General features: G+C 43.8%; 1 protein-coding gene across 2 annotated transcripts in view; it reads left to right on the forward strand.

Annotated features, from left to right (window-relative positions):
• Positions 1–5,345: 5,345 nt before the first annotated feature.
• The window catches only part of NR6A1 (nuclear receptor subfamily 6 group A member 1), a 266,623-nt gene continuing 255,778 nt past the window's right edge, over positions 5,346–16,190 (forward strand). For both annotated transcript variants that reach the window (XM_030919982.1, XM_030919983.1), the window contains exon 1: positions 5,346–5,664. In XM_030919982.1, coding sequence (XP_030775842.1) covers positions 5,565–5,664 — 100 coding nt within the window. In that variant the 5' untranslated portion in view covers positions 5,346–5,564. The remainder of the gene's footprint in view (positions 5,665–16,190) is intronic.

Raw genomic sequence — 16,190 nt, forward strand, 5'->3', positions numbered from 1 at the left:
TTAAAAATAGGGTCTCACTCTGTTGCCCAGGCTGGAGTGCAGTGGTGCGATCCCAGCTCACTACAGCCTCGACCTTCCCGGCTCAAGTGATCCTCCTACCTCAGCCTCCTGAGTAGCCGAAACTACAGGTGTGCACCACCACACCTGGCTAATTTAAAGATTTTTTTTTTTTTTTGAAGAGACGGGGTCTCACTCTGTTGCCTAGACTGGTCTCGAACTCCTGGGCTCAAGCAGTCTTCCCACCTTGGCCTCTGAAAGTGTTGAGATTACAGGCATGAGCCACTGCAGCCAGCATTTCCCCCCCCCTTTTTTTTTTTTTTTGACTGGGTCTTCCTCTGCCATCCAGGCTGGAGTACAGTGTTGTGAATACAGCTCACTGCAGCCTCAACTCTCCAACTCAAGCTATCCTCCTCCCTCAGCCTTCTGAGTAACTGGGACTACGGGCATGTGTCACCACGTTGGCTAATTCCTGTATTTATTGTAGAGATGGGGTCTCCTATGTTGCCCAGGCTGGTCTCAAACTCCCAGACTCAAGCAATCCAGCCACCCCAGTCTCTCAAAGTGTTGGGATTACAAGTGTGAACCACCATGCTTGGTCTCATTCTCTTCATATAATTTATCGCTCAATGGGACTGTCTTTCTTGTTGGCATGTATGTTTCTTCTTGTTGGCATGTATGTTTCCTTGTGTTGGAGCATGACTTCCCAGGGCACATTCTTAGTTTCTCCCCAAGAACATCGAACTCAGTTGTTCTCAAAGTGTGGTCCTTGGTCTCAGCCTCTGCATTATCAGATAACTTGTTAAAAATGCAAACTCTCCTAGCCTGGGAAACAGGGTGAAAACCCGCCTCTACTAAAAATACAAAAAATAGGCCAGTGTGGTGGTGTGTGCCTGTAACTCGGGAGGCTGGGGCAGGAGAATCGCTTGAACCCGGGAGACAGAGGTTGCAGGGAGCGGAGACTGCACCACTGCACACCAGCTTGGGCAACAGAGTGAGACTCTCTCAAAAACAAACAAACAAAACCAAAAAACAAAACTTAGCTGGGCGTGGTGGCACATGCCTGTAGTCCCGGCTACTCGGGAGGCTGAGGCACAAAAATCTCTGGAACCCGGGAGGCAGAGGCTGCAGTGAGCCGAGATCGTGACACTGTACTCCAGCCTGGGTGACAGAGTGAGAACTTCTCAAAGAAAAAAAAGAAAAAAGAAAAAAATGCAAATTCTCAGGCTCCACTACAGACTTACAAAATCAGAAACTCTAGGGGTGGAGCCCAGCAATCTGTGTTTTAACAAATCCTCCAGGGGGTTTAGGGTTTGAGAACCACTGACCTGGCACAAGGTATGGTGCTCCACAATTCTCAGCTGAATTAGAGAACCCTGTGCGAAGCACACACTGAGTACAAATAAGCTGCTGCTGCTGCTTTTTTTTTTTTTCTTGAGAAGGAGTCTCACACTGTTGCCTGGGCTGGAGCACGGTGGTGTGATCTCGGCTCACTGCAACGTCCGCCTCTCGGCTTCAAGCGATTCTCCTGCCTCAGCCGCCCAAGTAGCTGCGACTACAGGTGCCCGCCACCGTGCCCAGCTAATTTTTTGTGTTTTTAGTAGAGACGGGGTTTCACTATGTTGGCCAAGCTGGTCTCAAACTCCTGACCTCGTGATCTGCCTGCCTCGGCCTCCCAAAGTGCTGGGATTACAGGCGTGAGCCACCGCGCCCAGCCACAAATAAGCTTCTTTTATAACTAGAGATCCCCTGGGAGGCATCAAAACCGGGGCTAGATTAGTGTAAAAAGTAAAAATTGTGTATGTTCTTATGGACATAGACTATCTGAAAAAAATGCAAAAAGTCAGCATGGTGGTTCTAAGGAGAGAGACCAGGGAGTACGAATTTTCATGGAATACTTCTTTGCATCCTGTGGATTTTGCAATGTGTGTGTCCTATCTATTCAAAAACTGGACAGAGTGTACTTAAAAGAAATCGAAGCAGGCAGGGGGGATTCCCTACCCCAGCCCTTTCTCAATGAATGGAGCCTGGCTCTGACTCTAGGTAGGACAAGGAAGAGCAAGGCTGCTGTCACTGGAGGAACTCTGCTCCCTGCTGGCTATTCCCCCGCATGACCTGATGATCTCTGGCTGCCTCCTCTTCACCCTTTTCTCCCTCGGTGGGCTCTGGTCACCACGGATTCTCCCAGCTTCTCAAATTCTCCCAGCTTCTGATCTGGCCTTGGGACCTTAGCACATGCTGTTCCTTCCACCCGAAAGCCTTCCTCTCCACCTAGTCCCACTTCTAATCATCCTCCCGACTGAGCTCAATCTGCCCCGCCTCTGCCTCCCAAAGTGCCAGGATTACAGATGTGAGCCACCACACCCGGCCATGCCTGCCTCGTTCTTAGCTGTATCCGTGTCTGGTCCCGTCTGTCTGCTGCCTTTGGCCTCAGAACCACACCCACTAAGATCCCTCCGTATCCTTGGACACATTCCTTTCCAGATCTTTTGTCTTGAGTCCTGCAGGTGGTAGCAGAGTCTTTTTCATCTTTCTAAGCCTGTCGCCACGTTTCTAAACTGGGGGGAAAGTACTGATTTCTTAGGCTTGTTGGAAGAAATGTAGAGAAATTAGATAAAAGGCCCCATAGTAGGTGCTGGACTCATAGTGAGTGCTTAGTTCATAGAGCCCTCTATGCTTAGGACAGTGGCTGAGGTCTCTAGCTGTCATTTCCCTTGCTCTTCTCAGTTTTGTGGTATTTGACTCTTCCCAGAAGCACTTTCAGAAGACATGCATCTGAGATTTAGAATCACTCTTTAAATAACATTAGTAACAGTTTCCATTTATTAGGCCAGACCTTTAACTGCTTTGCACGCATCGTTTAATTCTCACAGCATTCCTGCTAGGTAGCAACTATCGTTATTACCCATCCTCTCTTAGAAGACAGGAAATAGAGGCTCAGAAGTCACTCGCTTAGGGTTAGTTGTTTTTATCCATTCTTCTACCCAGTCAGTAATTATTGAGAGCCTACTATGTGCCAGTACTCAGCAGTTGGGGTTATGAGAAAAAAGGGATGTGACTAGTCAGGGAGGTGTGGGAAGGTTTGTGGAAGGAAGGGACAAGTGAGCTGCAGTCTGAAGGACTGGAGTTGTTTCCAGGGGCTGAGCATTTGGCTGGACTCTTCTGCCCATCTAAGAGGGTTGACTTAGAATCTTCATCAACTACCAAAACCCTAGGGCTGCATGTTTCTGCAGTGCCACTTAGGCTCTGATGGCATCTCCAGGGACAGAGAACTCACTACCACCAGAACCTGTGACAAAAAGGTAGAGTCCCGAGAAAGGCCAGATGGTCCTGACTTTTTTTTTTTTGAGACAGAGTTTTGCTCTTAATAAAAATTCCTTTTTTTTTTTGAAATGGAATCTCACTCTGTTGCCCAGGCTGGAGTGCGATGGTGGGATCTCGGCTCACCGCAATCTCTGCCTCCCAGGTTCAAATGATTCTCCTGCCTCAGCCTCCCGAGTAGCTGGGATTACTGGCATGCGCCACCACGCCTGGCTAATTTTGTATTTTTAGTAGAGACGGGTTTTCTCCATGTTGGTCAGGCTGGTCTCAAACTCCCGACCTCAGGTTATCCACCCGCCTCAGTCTCCCAAAGTGCTGGGATTACAGGTGTGAGCCACCGCGCCCAGCAAGGTCCTAACATATTTTAGAACCCATAGCTGAGGGAATGGCAGGCCGTCCTCTCTCAGTCACAGGGTTTAGCTCCGAAACACTGCTACCTAGCAGAGGGGATCTAGTTGTCCCTCGGTGGAAGGTATTAAGGAAGATGCCACTGAAGAAACATTTGAACAGGATCTTGAAAGATGCATAGGAGTGTGGGAGTGGGTCTGGTGAACTCAGCCGCGTTCCAGCTTGAAGGAGCCAAGGATTAAGGTTCTGGTATGTGACAGAATGGAGCTGGAATCCTCATCACTTCTGGTGGACTTCATCACCAGAATTGCTGGATAGGGATAAAATTGTTGCTACCTCATAGAGCGGGTACGAGGTTTAGACGGCAGAGTGATAATGTAAGTCTCCCAGATTACATATGAAATAGTTTCACCAGTGTTGGTAAGGTCCAGCTGCCCGCAAGTGCAGAGAAGCGTTGCAACTTTCGTAGCAGGTGAGGGAAGGGGTGTGGTGCGAAACGTGGGCAAAGGTCAGGTCAAGCAGGGATGCGAATGCCAGGACGAGGACTTAAAATTAGGCAAAAATGACACAAAAGAGCTAAGGCATTGGTGGGGCAGGTGGAGCAGGAGAGGGCGAATGAGCGGCCACCGAGGAAGCTGCAGCATAATCCAGCAGAGCAGAGGCGGGCAAAGCACCAACGTTCTCGTTCTTTGTCTTCAAGCGGGCCAGGTAGGCCTTAGACCCTGGGCGGCAGCAGCGAAGTCCTTTTCCGAAGGGGTCGCTGAAGGCGGACACCCCGGCGCGCCCAGTGACCGGTGGCCGCGCGCCACCTGGTGGCCGCAGCGGGCGGATTCGGCCGGGGGCCGCGGAGCAGCTGCAAAATTCGGGATTTTGCTTCCGGAAAGCTTCGGGAAACTGAGGTGGGAGGGGCAGGGGTTTACGATCTTCCAACTGGATCCCGTCCTTATTCCAACCCCCTTTTACAGATAGGGAAACTGAGGAAAGGGGAAGGCGAACAAGACTGAGTAAGAGATCCCTCTCAAACGGAAGGTTTCAAGACACCTGGAGTCAAGAGCCTAGGGCTTTCCTTAATAGCCCCAATGGCCCGGAGCTTAGTTTGCCCATCTGTTCTATGGGCAGGGGGAAAATGAAAGGGGAGGAGGGGAAACTTTGGTCTTTCCCGCCCACCCGGAGGTAAAAAGGCTTTAAAGACTACCCCGGAAAGAAGAGTTTTATAGATTCTATTTGCATACGAACGCAGTCACCTCAAGTTAAACTCCGGTCCTTTAATCTCCGGTCCAATTTGTCCTGCAGCGGCAGGGAGAGGCCGTCGTGAGTACCTTCAAGCCCCGCCTCCAGGGCCCCGCCCACGGGGCTGGGCTTCGTTGCACGTGCTCACCCGGCTGCCTCGCGATCCGCCTCCTTGGAAAGACTCATTGTTGGGGTGGGGGGTTACGAGGACTCTTAGGGAACTTTGATCAGGTATAAATCACAATCAAGAGAAGGCCCGGAAGTACCCGCTTACTACGTAGACATCAAACTCTTTGTCATCGTTCTTGATATTGACAGACTTTCGCTTTCCCTTCTCAGTGCCGCTTATCCCTCCTTCCACCCCTTCAGTTGGTGCGGTCGGAGTGGCCGGCCTCGCTGAACGGACTCCAACTCCCAGCGTGCCCCGCAGGGCCGTGCGCGGCAGCGGCGTGTGACGTCAGGGGAGGGAGCTGGCCAGTGCTGAGGGGGCGCGGCGCGGAGGGGCGCGGAGCGGCGCGGAGCCTGGCGGCTAGGGGCCCAGAGAGCGCCGCGGCCAGGAGCCCGCGGGCTCCTGACAGCCTCCTCCCCTCAGCGGACGACGACCACGGCGACTAGGGCGCCGGTCATGGCGGAGCAGCAAACCCGGCGCGGACCCTAGGCACCACCGCATGGAGCGGGACGAACGGCCGCCTAGCGGAGGGGGAGGCGGCGGGGGCTCGGCGGGGTTCCTGGAGCCGCCCGCCGCGCTCCCTCCGCCGCCGCGCAACGGTGGGTGAGGGGCCTGCGACGTCCGGGCCAGGCAGGAACCGGCCTCCTGAGCCTCCTCCAGGGATCCCCCTGCTCTCAGCCAACCCCCGCCCCGGGAAGCCGCAGCGACTCCGCGGCCCCTTAGCGTGGACCTTCACCCCGATCCCCCTCGTCGCGGACCCTCCCTCTTCTCCCCGGTCTCGCTCAGGGTGGACCCTCCTCCTCCGTCCCCGTTCCCTTCCGCGCGGACCCTCCCCCTGCCCGGGTCCCTGGGCACCGAGCTTCATTTCCCCCTCCCCCCGTCCCTTCTGCACAGACCTCCCCTCCCCCCGTTCCCTCAGCACCAATCCTCCCTCCTCCCCCCGGGTCCCCTCCCCCTGTCTTCCCAGCGCCGAACCCTCCCTTCCCCCGGGGCCCCTTAGCTTGGAAGTTCCCCCCGCGGTCCGTCAGTGGGGGCATTCCCTTTCACTAGAGTCCCCTTCGCGCAGAGCCTCTATTTTCCCCCACAGGGGTTCCTCCTCCCACCGAGGACGCTCGCTTCTTGCCCTGTCGACCCGACTCCACAGCACCCTTGTACCGCTCAGCTTTCTAGAGTGTTTTCCTCATCTGCAGCCTCGCGCGTTCTCCCTTGAATACTGCGAGTCCCCCACCTCTTCCGAACCCCTGTTCGCTAGACATCCCCCAGTGGTTTCCTTTTTCGGACCCCTTCGCGCCTCCTGCTTCCTCTGCGCCTCACCTTCCCCAACGCCCCGCGCTCTCTGGCCGGTCGCCGCCCCTGCTCAGCCCCCCTCTCCGCCAGGCAGCGGCTTTCCCTGGTCGAGGGCTCCAGCACGCCCCGGGGCCGCGGACACCTGCCTCCTCCCGGCTTCTGCCCAGCAGGTCTCGGTCCCCACCTCTTAGTCTTAGTTCTCCTCTTCCTTGTCCCGATGCGGGACCCTGGGCGCTGAGAATCCCTCACCTGGCCCGGCCCTTCCTCCTACCGCTCGTCCCTTGCCCCCTCGCCCGGGCCAGCTCCTCAGGTTCCTCGGGGCTTCCTCACCCTCCTCCCCTTCGCTCCCTCCCCCTGCGGGGTGTTTTATTTGTATCTGTTTGATATTTTCCTCCTCGGTGTTTGCCGCGGAATGTTTTTATTGGTAACGTGTTAGGAGCTTTTGTGAGGTCGTAAAAGGTGAACTTTTGAACTTGGAAAGCGCCCTGGAGCAATTAGCGCAGGCGATCGCCCCGGGAGGCCTGCATTACAAAGGGTGCTCGCACCGGCCGGCAAACGCTCCGGCGGCCAACCCGATTTATTTATTTATTTGCCCTGTTTTCCACCTTTCACATCTCCTCATTTCCGAATAAAGGGAGGCTCTCAGAGATCCGTACCTCCTCCCCTCGCTGCGCCATAAACTCGCAATTCTCTGAAAGATCTAGGACCGAACAGTGTCTCACAAGTAACAGATTTCAAATTGAATGCAAACACCCAGGACAGTTAGGAGGCACTAAAAATTAACTGCTTCACCAAGAGGTTTCTCAATCAGGACAGTGACCTGGCAGGTGTGGGGAAAGTAACCTGAAAATAGGTCACTTAGGCGCTCAATTGTTGAATGAGTGGGTTGGATCTATGCCTTCATACGTTTATTAACTCGTCAAACATTTTGTTAGTTCAGGAGATCTGGTGTTTTTACTAAAGAGAAAAGTCCGTGTAGAAGAGAGCTTGGTTAACTTCACTTGATACTGCTGATCTTAAAAATAGTGATGTGTTTTCAAAGCTTTTTTTTGTTTTTTGTTTTTTTAAATTTGTGTGTGATGTCTAGGTGGCTGGCCGTTCCGTGGGCTGTCGTTGGCAACTAATTTCTGAATGTGACCATGTTTGAGATCAATAAAATTCCTTGTCACAAAAGGGAAAGCTGGAATCCAGTTAGTGTAGGAGACGGTATCATAGGAACAAAGGATTTCTTTAATGCCTTTGACTTTTTAAGCTAGTTTGTGTGGAGATTTGGTTTGGTATTAATTTGTGAGTGTTGTAAATCCTGATCTAAAATTACCCATGCTGGTGTTTTTGAATCCAAGCCCCAACCTATCTCATATCCCATGTTAGCGTGTATATTTCTGTGATGCCTTCCTATGTGTGAATACTTCCTGTACCCACCTGTGCATATAATGTAGATGACGGATTTTACTGCAATTCAATATTTACTGCAATATTGCTTTCAATTCTACTTGAGAATAATAGTGTTGTAAGAGAAACCTAAGAACTGCATTTGTTATTAATTATTCATTGGTACATTTTAAAGAACTCAGTGGTAATTTTAACTCTTAATCAGATTTCCCACTCATAGTCTCATTTCCTCGATTGGTCAGAACCATTTGAAATAATGTTATCGAGCAATCCATATAGGCTAAGGTGGCTTTAATATTTTACATTAGTCTAAGTTAGTGGTACAGATGTTTTCTTTTTGCTGAAAATGCAATGGGAACTTCTGGCAGCTTGATGGGCTTAAAATACACGAGAAGCTAGACCGTTGTGGGATATTTTTCAGTGTAAAAGCTAACATCGTGCAGTGTTTTACAATTTATGTTCATTAGCACTTAGGAAGTTAACATGCTCACAGAAGAATTGTCAAAAAAAAGTTTAAGTTTGCTTTTGGAACAATGGGCACATTTTTTCTCTGTGGCTTCCTAATTAATATTTTTTTTTCCAAAAATACATGAAACTGCTTGTTCTGAGTAGAAAATAATTATCTCTTTTTTAATCATAGTGGCTGATTTCTATTTTGTACGAACTATTTTCAAGAGACAACTATATAGATGGGGGTCTTTTGGTTTCTGTCATGAAGAAATAAACTGGAGGTGGCATTTTAGAAATGTTTTCCTACTGGAAACGCCATTGATGCTGAATTTACAGTCCTTTGAATGGTTTTTATTCTGTCAGAACAGAGTTTCTTTCTAGCCTTTTGATGCACCATCATCCTTCCAGGAATTCCCTGTGCTGACTGCGCTATTTTCAGTTGTTGCTTGTAGGTTTTCATAACAAACATGAACTCATTTAGTTGTAATAGAGGACTGCTCCCTTTTGGGATTTCAAAGGAAGATGAATGATTTGAGGAAGTGTATGCTGAATATTGCACTTGTTCATTTTAAGAGAATGAGGGAATAGACTTTTAAATATTTAAAGCAAAGGAAGGCAAAGGAAGGTTATAAGCCATTATAAGTAATTAAAAGCATATTTTATGTAATTACACTTTAGAGGAAATGGGGAGAAGTTCACCAAATAGCAGGATTCCTTTTTCTCCTGCTGTAACCATGCCGTCCAAATGTTTATTCGGGAAAATAAATTGGCAACTGTTTCCCATGGTGATTTAACTTTTCAGTTTTGTGATTTTAAAAATTAAGTTAATTCTGAGTTGCCCCAGAATTTTTTCCTACTCCCATTAGAAAAACAAAAACAAAAACAGCACGCAGGTTTTGCTTTTTTTTGGTAGCTTCTGTGACCTCCAAAGATGGCTAAGGTAGAAGAAAGGCAACAGTGAGCAAATTCAAGTGGTGATTTTGCATAGCTGAGGTGGGAGATGACCACATTTACAATCTCTAGTGTACAAGCCACCAAATCTGTCAACAGTTCTGATTCATGTAACCAAAATATGATGACATGATTCCTAATCTATAATTCATTGTGACTTCTGTAGCAAAAAGGTGTATGCAAGGCACATGTGTTAGCACATGAAAGGGAGCTGGATGAGGAACTAATGAAAAAAAAAAAAACTGCTGGTAAATTTCCAAAAATATATCCAAATCACACATTTCCGTATTTTATTTAGAATTTCCTTGTTTCTCATTCCCTACTTTTTTTCTAGAGTTTTGGGGCAAAGGTGGAAAATAGAGTTTAGATTAAAATACCACATTTTAGAATAGTGGAGGATGTTAGGTGGAAATGCCAACTGTTGCTGTAACATTGGTTAAGGAAGTTTCTTATACCACCCCTAGCGTTTGTTGTGCAAGTTGGCTTTAAATTGCTAATGATGCTTGCATGTTTTGGAGCTTGGAGCTGTGTTAGTTTCATCTGTGTTAGTAGGAAGACTTACCACTTCGTTTTTATAATTGGGTAGGTATTATTTATTAGTTGTGTTGAAAAATTGGTCTGTTAATGAACTGTGTTCAGATGGCAACTTCTGACTTAAGAATTGCATAAAGCCAGGATAGATTCTCCCACATTAGGAGACTTCATTGTCAGCAAATTCATCGAGATCTTTGGGGCTGGTCATAATTTTTGCTTCTTAAGTTTATTTTTGGTTTATAGCCAAATTAATGACACTTTTCTGTTCAGTATTTTTTCCATGCATAATAATTAAGTTGAAAGTGACACTTGAGAAGATGTATTTTAGAGTAAATTTTACATTGTTGGTTCAGTCTATTTTTTTAAGTAGGACAATAAAAGTGCCTTATTTCATGTGTAAAAACAGATTCTAGTAATGTGTGAAAAAGGTCAATTAGAAAAATCAAAATTCTGAATCAACAGATAAACACACTTGTATTTCAGTAAAGGATAAATGTGCTTGAAACGATTTTTAACAGAAGGTAGCTATCTAATCTGCCCCCGTAAGTAGTGATCTGATATACCCAACTCTTTGTAATACTTTGAGAGCATTTCCAAAACCAATTAAGTTGTGAAGGAAAATATTTTCTTTCACACTTCTTCTTTAAGATGAACCTTAACTTTTTAATTAAAGTTTTTTCCTGGCTCAGGTAATTTCTTAAGGGTTTATGGATGCCTTTGATAACTAGGGTTCAGAAATACCAGAATTATTAAAAATCAGCAAGAAAGTGGTTTGGTACCGAGCAGGTAATTCTTTCTTGGGTACTGAGCTTTCTAGAGCTAAAGTTTCAGATTCAGCTGAGCTTAAATTTAAAAAAACTTCTCTAGATGTAACTTTGACATACAGATTTCTAGAATTCAGCCAAGTCTTTTGTTTATTGCTTGTTTTCCAACATGGCTTCTCTTTAAGAAAAAGACAAGGGTGTTAGACTGTAACACCCTTAGTAGGTAGTGGAAAATCAGAAGAAAACCATTGTCAGATGTCTAACCTAGTTTTCAGTATGGTGGAGAAATAACCACAGGAAGAAGAAGAGAGCATAATTTGAAAGAATAAAACATTTCCTATGGTATTTCGTTCTTCATTCTTTGTTACCTGCATTAAACAGCAGCCTTTGTAGAGAAGCTTCTCAAAAAACCCAGATTTTTTCATTGGTTACAGTTATTTACTAGTGTAATCTGGTAATTCTAATTAACAGTGATTTAGTTTGGGAGCGGACCAGGATTTCCTCAGCTGGCTGCTGGGGAGCTGAATTGCTTTCTTCCCCACCTCCAGCTGCACCAAATCTTTTGATCCCCAGGCTACAGTGGTTGTCATTTGAGAAAGCAAACTGAGAGAAAATATGTTGTGAAAATAGCCTACTTTGAAACTTCATTTGCATTTTGGAATTTTTGTTCTTAAAAAAATTATAGGAATAATTGAATTCCCAAATGTTTATCTTGACAGAAGCTAACTGGCCAAATTCTATGTCTAAATAGAAAATTCCTGGATTTCCTAAAATTTTTTTGCTTTAAAAATTTCGGGGGCTGTTTTAATATTGATAGTCACGATTTCAAAAGAGAAATGATTCTAATTATAAATTCACGGGAGGGTTTCAAATGTTTTGAGTTTCTTTAGGGAGTGTGTGTTTGGGACAAATAAAGTTATGCAATGGAGTAGTTTTCATTCAGGGTAGTTTGTGGTTTCTCCATCAGCATTATATAATAAGCTCAAATACAGAATTATAGATTCTTATGTCTTGTACTAAATAAACCATACAATTTGTTACATTAAGAATTGACTTTAAAAAAGTGTCTTTAAATGATGAGGTCTTTGGATTCTAATTGTAAACTCTACACCCTTCAATTTGTTTACACCAGAGAAGCTATTCAAGCATAAACCACAGATGGCAGTAGCAGTATATTTTTCTGTTTCTGGACTGATTCTTTCCTTTAAGTTGGTGTCAGTTCTATGGGCCCTGTTGATAAGTCAGCTGGCAGGTGTAATGTTTCTAAAACCAATTCCCTGGGCAGCAATATGTAATGTATTCAGGGAAACAAATCCAGGCATTTGATTTGAAGATATACTCTGTGGGTGGTTTGACCCAGAAGAGTGACTGCACTCACTGCCCAAGTGAGGAATTACTTTAAAAATTTGGTAATAGTGATTAAGGGAGTTGTTAGAGTAATAGCTATAGCACATTGGAATTGTAGTGGTATTATTAGCAGAGAATGTATCTAACAGATACTTGCTTGAACAACTGTTTGCATTGGAAACAATTTATAACTCATTAAAAATATACTCAAGATTCATATTTTTTTAGAGAGAAATGCACAACTAAATTCTTCATGTGAAAAAGATGGATAATCTTCCCAGCTGTTTATTTCCAGTTCCTCTTTACATTTCATAGAATTGGGGATTTTTAGATCTGTGTATGAGAGCATTTTGGAGGTCTAGGAATGGGTTCTGCTTGCTCTTACATCATAATAGTGCCCAAATTTCTGTATGCTCTATTTTCTTCTAAAACGCTGATGAAAAAAAGAGATAATTGATTAGATTTCCTGTGATACTTTATCTATGATGTTTCCTTCAGGTATAATCGCATAGTTTAGGGCTCAGGAAACATTTTAGTAACAAATCTACCTCAAAATGAAGCATAGACTGATTCCGTGAAGGGAATAGCTTAACCATATAATTTTCTTTCTTTCTTTTTTTTTTTTGTGATGGAGTCTCACTCTGTTGCCCAGGCTGGAGTGCAGTGGTGCGATCTGGGCTCACTGCAACCTCATCTTCCTGGGTTCAAGCGATTGTCCTGCCTCAGCCTCCTGAGTAGCTGGGATTACAGGCATCCACCACTGTGCCCAGCTAATTTTTGTATTTTTAGTAGAGACAGGGTTTCACCATGTTGGCCAGGCTGGTCTCGAACTCCTGACATCAAGTGATCCACCTGCCTCAGCCTCCCAAAGTACTGGGATTACAGATGTGAGCCACCATGCCCGGCAGTTTTCATTTTTAAAACTAATTTTATTAATTCAAGTCCTCATTTCAGTCATGAAGCTGTATCACCTTGGAAGAATTAAAAATTCAGTCTTTTAAAAATTCCTTATGCTCCACTGGATCAGATCCAATGTTCTTTTTATTACGGCTAACTCCAATTTATCTAATTTAGTCTTTCTGTCACAAAAGAAAGAAAAGCTGGAAGACAGAACACTTCTTTGTAGCCTTATGTACTTTGTCCTGCTTCCTCATCCCTTGCCTTTTAAAATTTATAAACAAATAATGAAGTAGTACTCACGTGTATTTTCTGTCATTCGTTGACCATTCATTACTATTGTTTGTTTCAAACTTAAACTCTTCCCATTTATTGAGTCCTTAAATTTATTTATGGTTGCATCCAAACCAGTGATTTTCAAAGTGTGGTCTGCAAACCTCTGGGGGTCCTTGAGACCCTTTCAGGATGTTCTCAAATATATTTTAATCATAATGCTAAGACATCATTTGCCTTTTTCACTGTATTGACATTTACACTGATTTTGCAGAAACAATAGTGAGTAAAAACTGTTGGTCCCTTACCAGAAATCAAGGCACAAACTGTATTAGTAGTCATTATATTCTTCACTTCCATGCACTTGTATTTTTTAAAAAGACTTTTCCACTTAATGTCATCCTTGATGTAGCAGTAAAAATGATGATTAAATCTTGACCCTTGAGTACATGTACTTTTGATATTCTGTGTGACAAAATGGAAAAGTACATGCAAAGCACTTCTGGTGCAAACTAAAATAAAATGGTTAAGACAAATTGCTTGTGTGATTATGTTGTGATCTGAGCTAGCTACTTTTGTTCATGGAATACTTGAAATAATTAAACTATACTTGATTCAGCCTTGGACATTTGGCAGACTGTTTTTTCTTTTTTTCTTTTTTTTTTTTTGAGACGGAGTCTCACTCTGTCGCCCAGGCTGGAGTGCAGTGGCCAGATCTCAGCTCACTGCAAGCTCTGCCTCCTGGGTTCACGCCATTCTCCTGCCTCAGCCTCCCGACAGACTGTTTTTTCTTAAATGAACAGTGAGTCTGTCATATCAAGAAAAACTGACAGTATTGATTGCCAGTAAATAAAATTTGAGCTTTCAAGCAACAATTGGTTTTGGAAAACTTGTACTTGCCACTAAGAGCTTGACAGCTTCCCAATGGTTAAAACCTTTTCTGGTGAGATGGATGATGAAATTAACAAATGTGATTTTTGATGTTATGAAATGTGTCAACATTTTGAAAATCTGAATATCTCAGTAATTGAGTATTTTCCAAAAGATCTGTGTGTGATGTTACAGGAACCTGCATGGGTAAGAGATCTGTTCAAAATGCCAGATTGATCAATAGATTTTAATGTAATGGATTACACGTAGTTCATTGATACGTTTTTAAACTCACACTGAACTAACCTTTAAGAAAGTACCACTTACTGAGTTTTGGTGTAGTATCAAAGAAGACTATCCATAATTACTTTAAAAAGCAAGTACTGCTTCCTTTTCCGATTATAAATCTGTGGGGTCAGATTTTCTGCCTGTGCTTCAACAACAACAAAAGATCACAATATACTGAATGGAGAAGCATGTAGGAGATCTAGCTGCTAGGATTAAGCCAGATATTAAGGAGATTAGCAAAATGTAAAACAGTGCCACTCTTCTAATTTTTATGTTTTATTGGACAATTTTATTTTTCATAAAAATGTTATACGAACATGTGGTGGATTTATTAAATTTAAATGGATTATTAAATATTTTAAATTTTTCATAGTTTTATTTTCCAGTATGATAAATATCAATAGGCAAAGCCACATAAATATCAACCCTTTAGGGTCCTTCAACTTTTTAAGAGTGTAAAAGGGGTCCCGAAGAACACTCAGGCCAAAATATATGAGAACTCCAGGTCTAAATGAACTAACGAAATGTTAGTAAGAAGATGGTGACTTCGCCAGATACCATTAGTAGTACTTTTTTACTTTGGAGTTTTCTTATTTCCCTCCATAATTGAGCTACTTTCATTGAAAATGAGTTCATATCATTTTAAGTTTTCTTTGCTTGGGAATACATGAAATGTGTGGTAGTGCACTCTCACTGAGTTCTCTGATAAAGCTTTTGTTACCTGCTACATGAAACTTGTTGCTTAACTGATAATTGTCTTGTGGCAGCAGTTTTTCCAGAGAACCAGTTGCCTCACCAAGGGTAGACTTATAATTGTGGAAATAAATCTGACAATAGAATTTCTTAAGAGTCATTGCTATAAAATAATGAACTATTTATAAGAGATAAAGATTCTATCGTGCTTTTTAAAACTTCCATCAAGAATAGCTTGCTTGTTTGCTTTCCTCACACATATTTGGCTATCACTGAGTCTTAGAGTTGTGATTTCGGTAATGCCATTTTGTAAGTTGGTTTGCTTTTAACCTGGTTTTCACTGAGATGGTAATAAAGTCTGTATAGGAGAGGCATCTCTTCCTCTGGTCTAAGAATATCCTTTCCTTGTGTGAGTAACATTTTAGTGTAAGTCAATTACTGTGTTGTTAAAGAGTTAGAGATTTACTCCTTAGGGTAGTTGCTAGGTAGAACTCATCCTGTAGTGGGCTTGCTGGCTGAAGAAATGTCACGTAACAATGTGAATAACAAATAAGGAGTTACTGCATCAGAACTCAAGGTGAAGCTTGGGTAGGTGTTGAAAGATGAGTGAGATAATTATTTGGGCTTCCTTCCTAAGAGCTCTGTAATTATCTTGATGTTCTTGGAGTTTCATGTAATGTACCTTTGAAAACATTTTTGTGTTCTGTGGGGATTGCAGCTTAGTTATAAGAAAATACAAGCCTTTCTTTTTTATCTTAATGTTTGGATTTCAAGATTCACATGAAATCTTCCACTGCATTCGTCAATTTAGTTAAATTTCTTTAATTATGAAACCTAATAACTGAGACAGATAAGGCTTTTTCTTTCCATATTCTTACTGTACTCTTGAAATCTAACCTGTCGGGAGACTTCCTCTCTCTAGTCTAGGAATCCTTCCCCCAAGATGCCTATTTAGCAGGATAATAAACCACCTGGGGGAAACCCCCTATTGACATGCATTTAGAAGGCTTTGTTTTTTTGGAAATGGCAGTAGTAGTCCCATCCAGGGAGGAAGGATTTTGGTTAGATGGTGTGAGGCAAAGAGCAGGGACTCTGGAGTGTGGCCTAACAAAGATCACAGCTATGCGACTTTGTCACTTGAATTCTCTGAACTTTAGTGTTCTCATTTAACATTAATAGCTAACATTTACATAGTGTTTATAATCTAAACACCTGTGTACATTTATCCTCATAACTCTGAGGTAGGTGTTCTGTTATCCCGATTTTACAGGTGAAAACTGAGACCCACAGAGTTTAAACCTCCAGATTTCACAGCTAGTAACAGCATTAATAATTTGTTTCGTAGATTTAACATTCCCTCTTCTCCCATATACTCTGAC

This window comes from Rhinopithecus roxellana, chromosome 16 (assembly GCF_007565055.1).
Source record: "Rhinopithecus roxellana isolate Shanxi Qingling chromosome 16, ASM756505v1, whole genome shotgun sequence".
In the NCBI taxonomy this organism is placed as follows: domain Eukaryota; kingdom Metazoa; phylum Chordata; class Mammalia; order Primates; family Cercopithecidae; genus Rhinopithecus; species Rhinopithecus roxellana.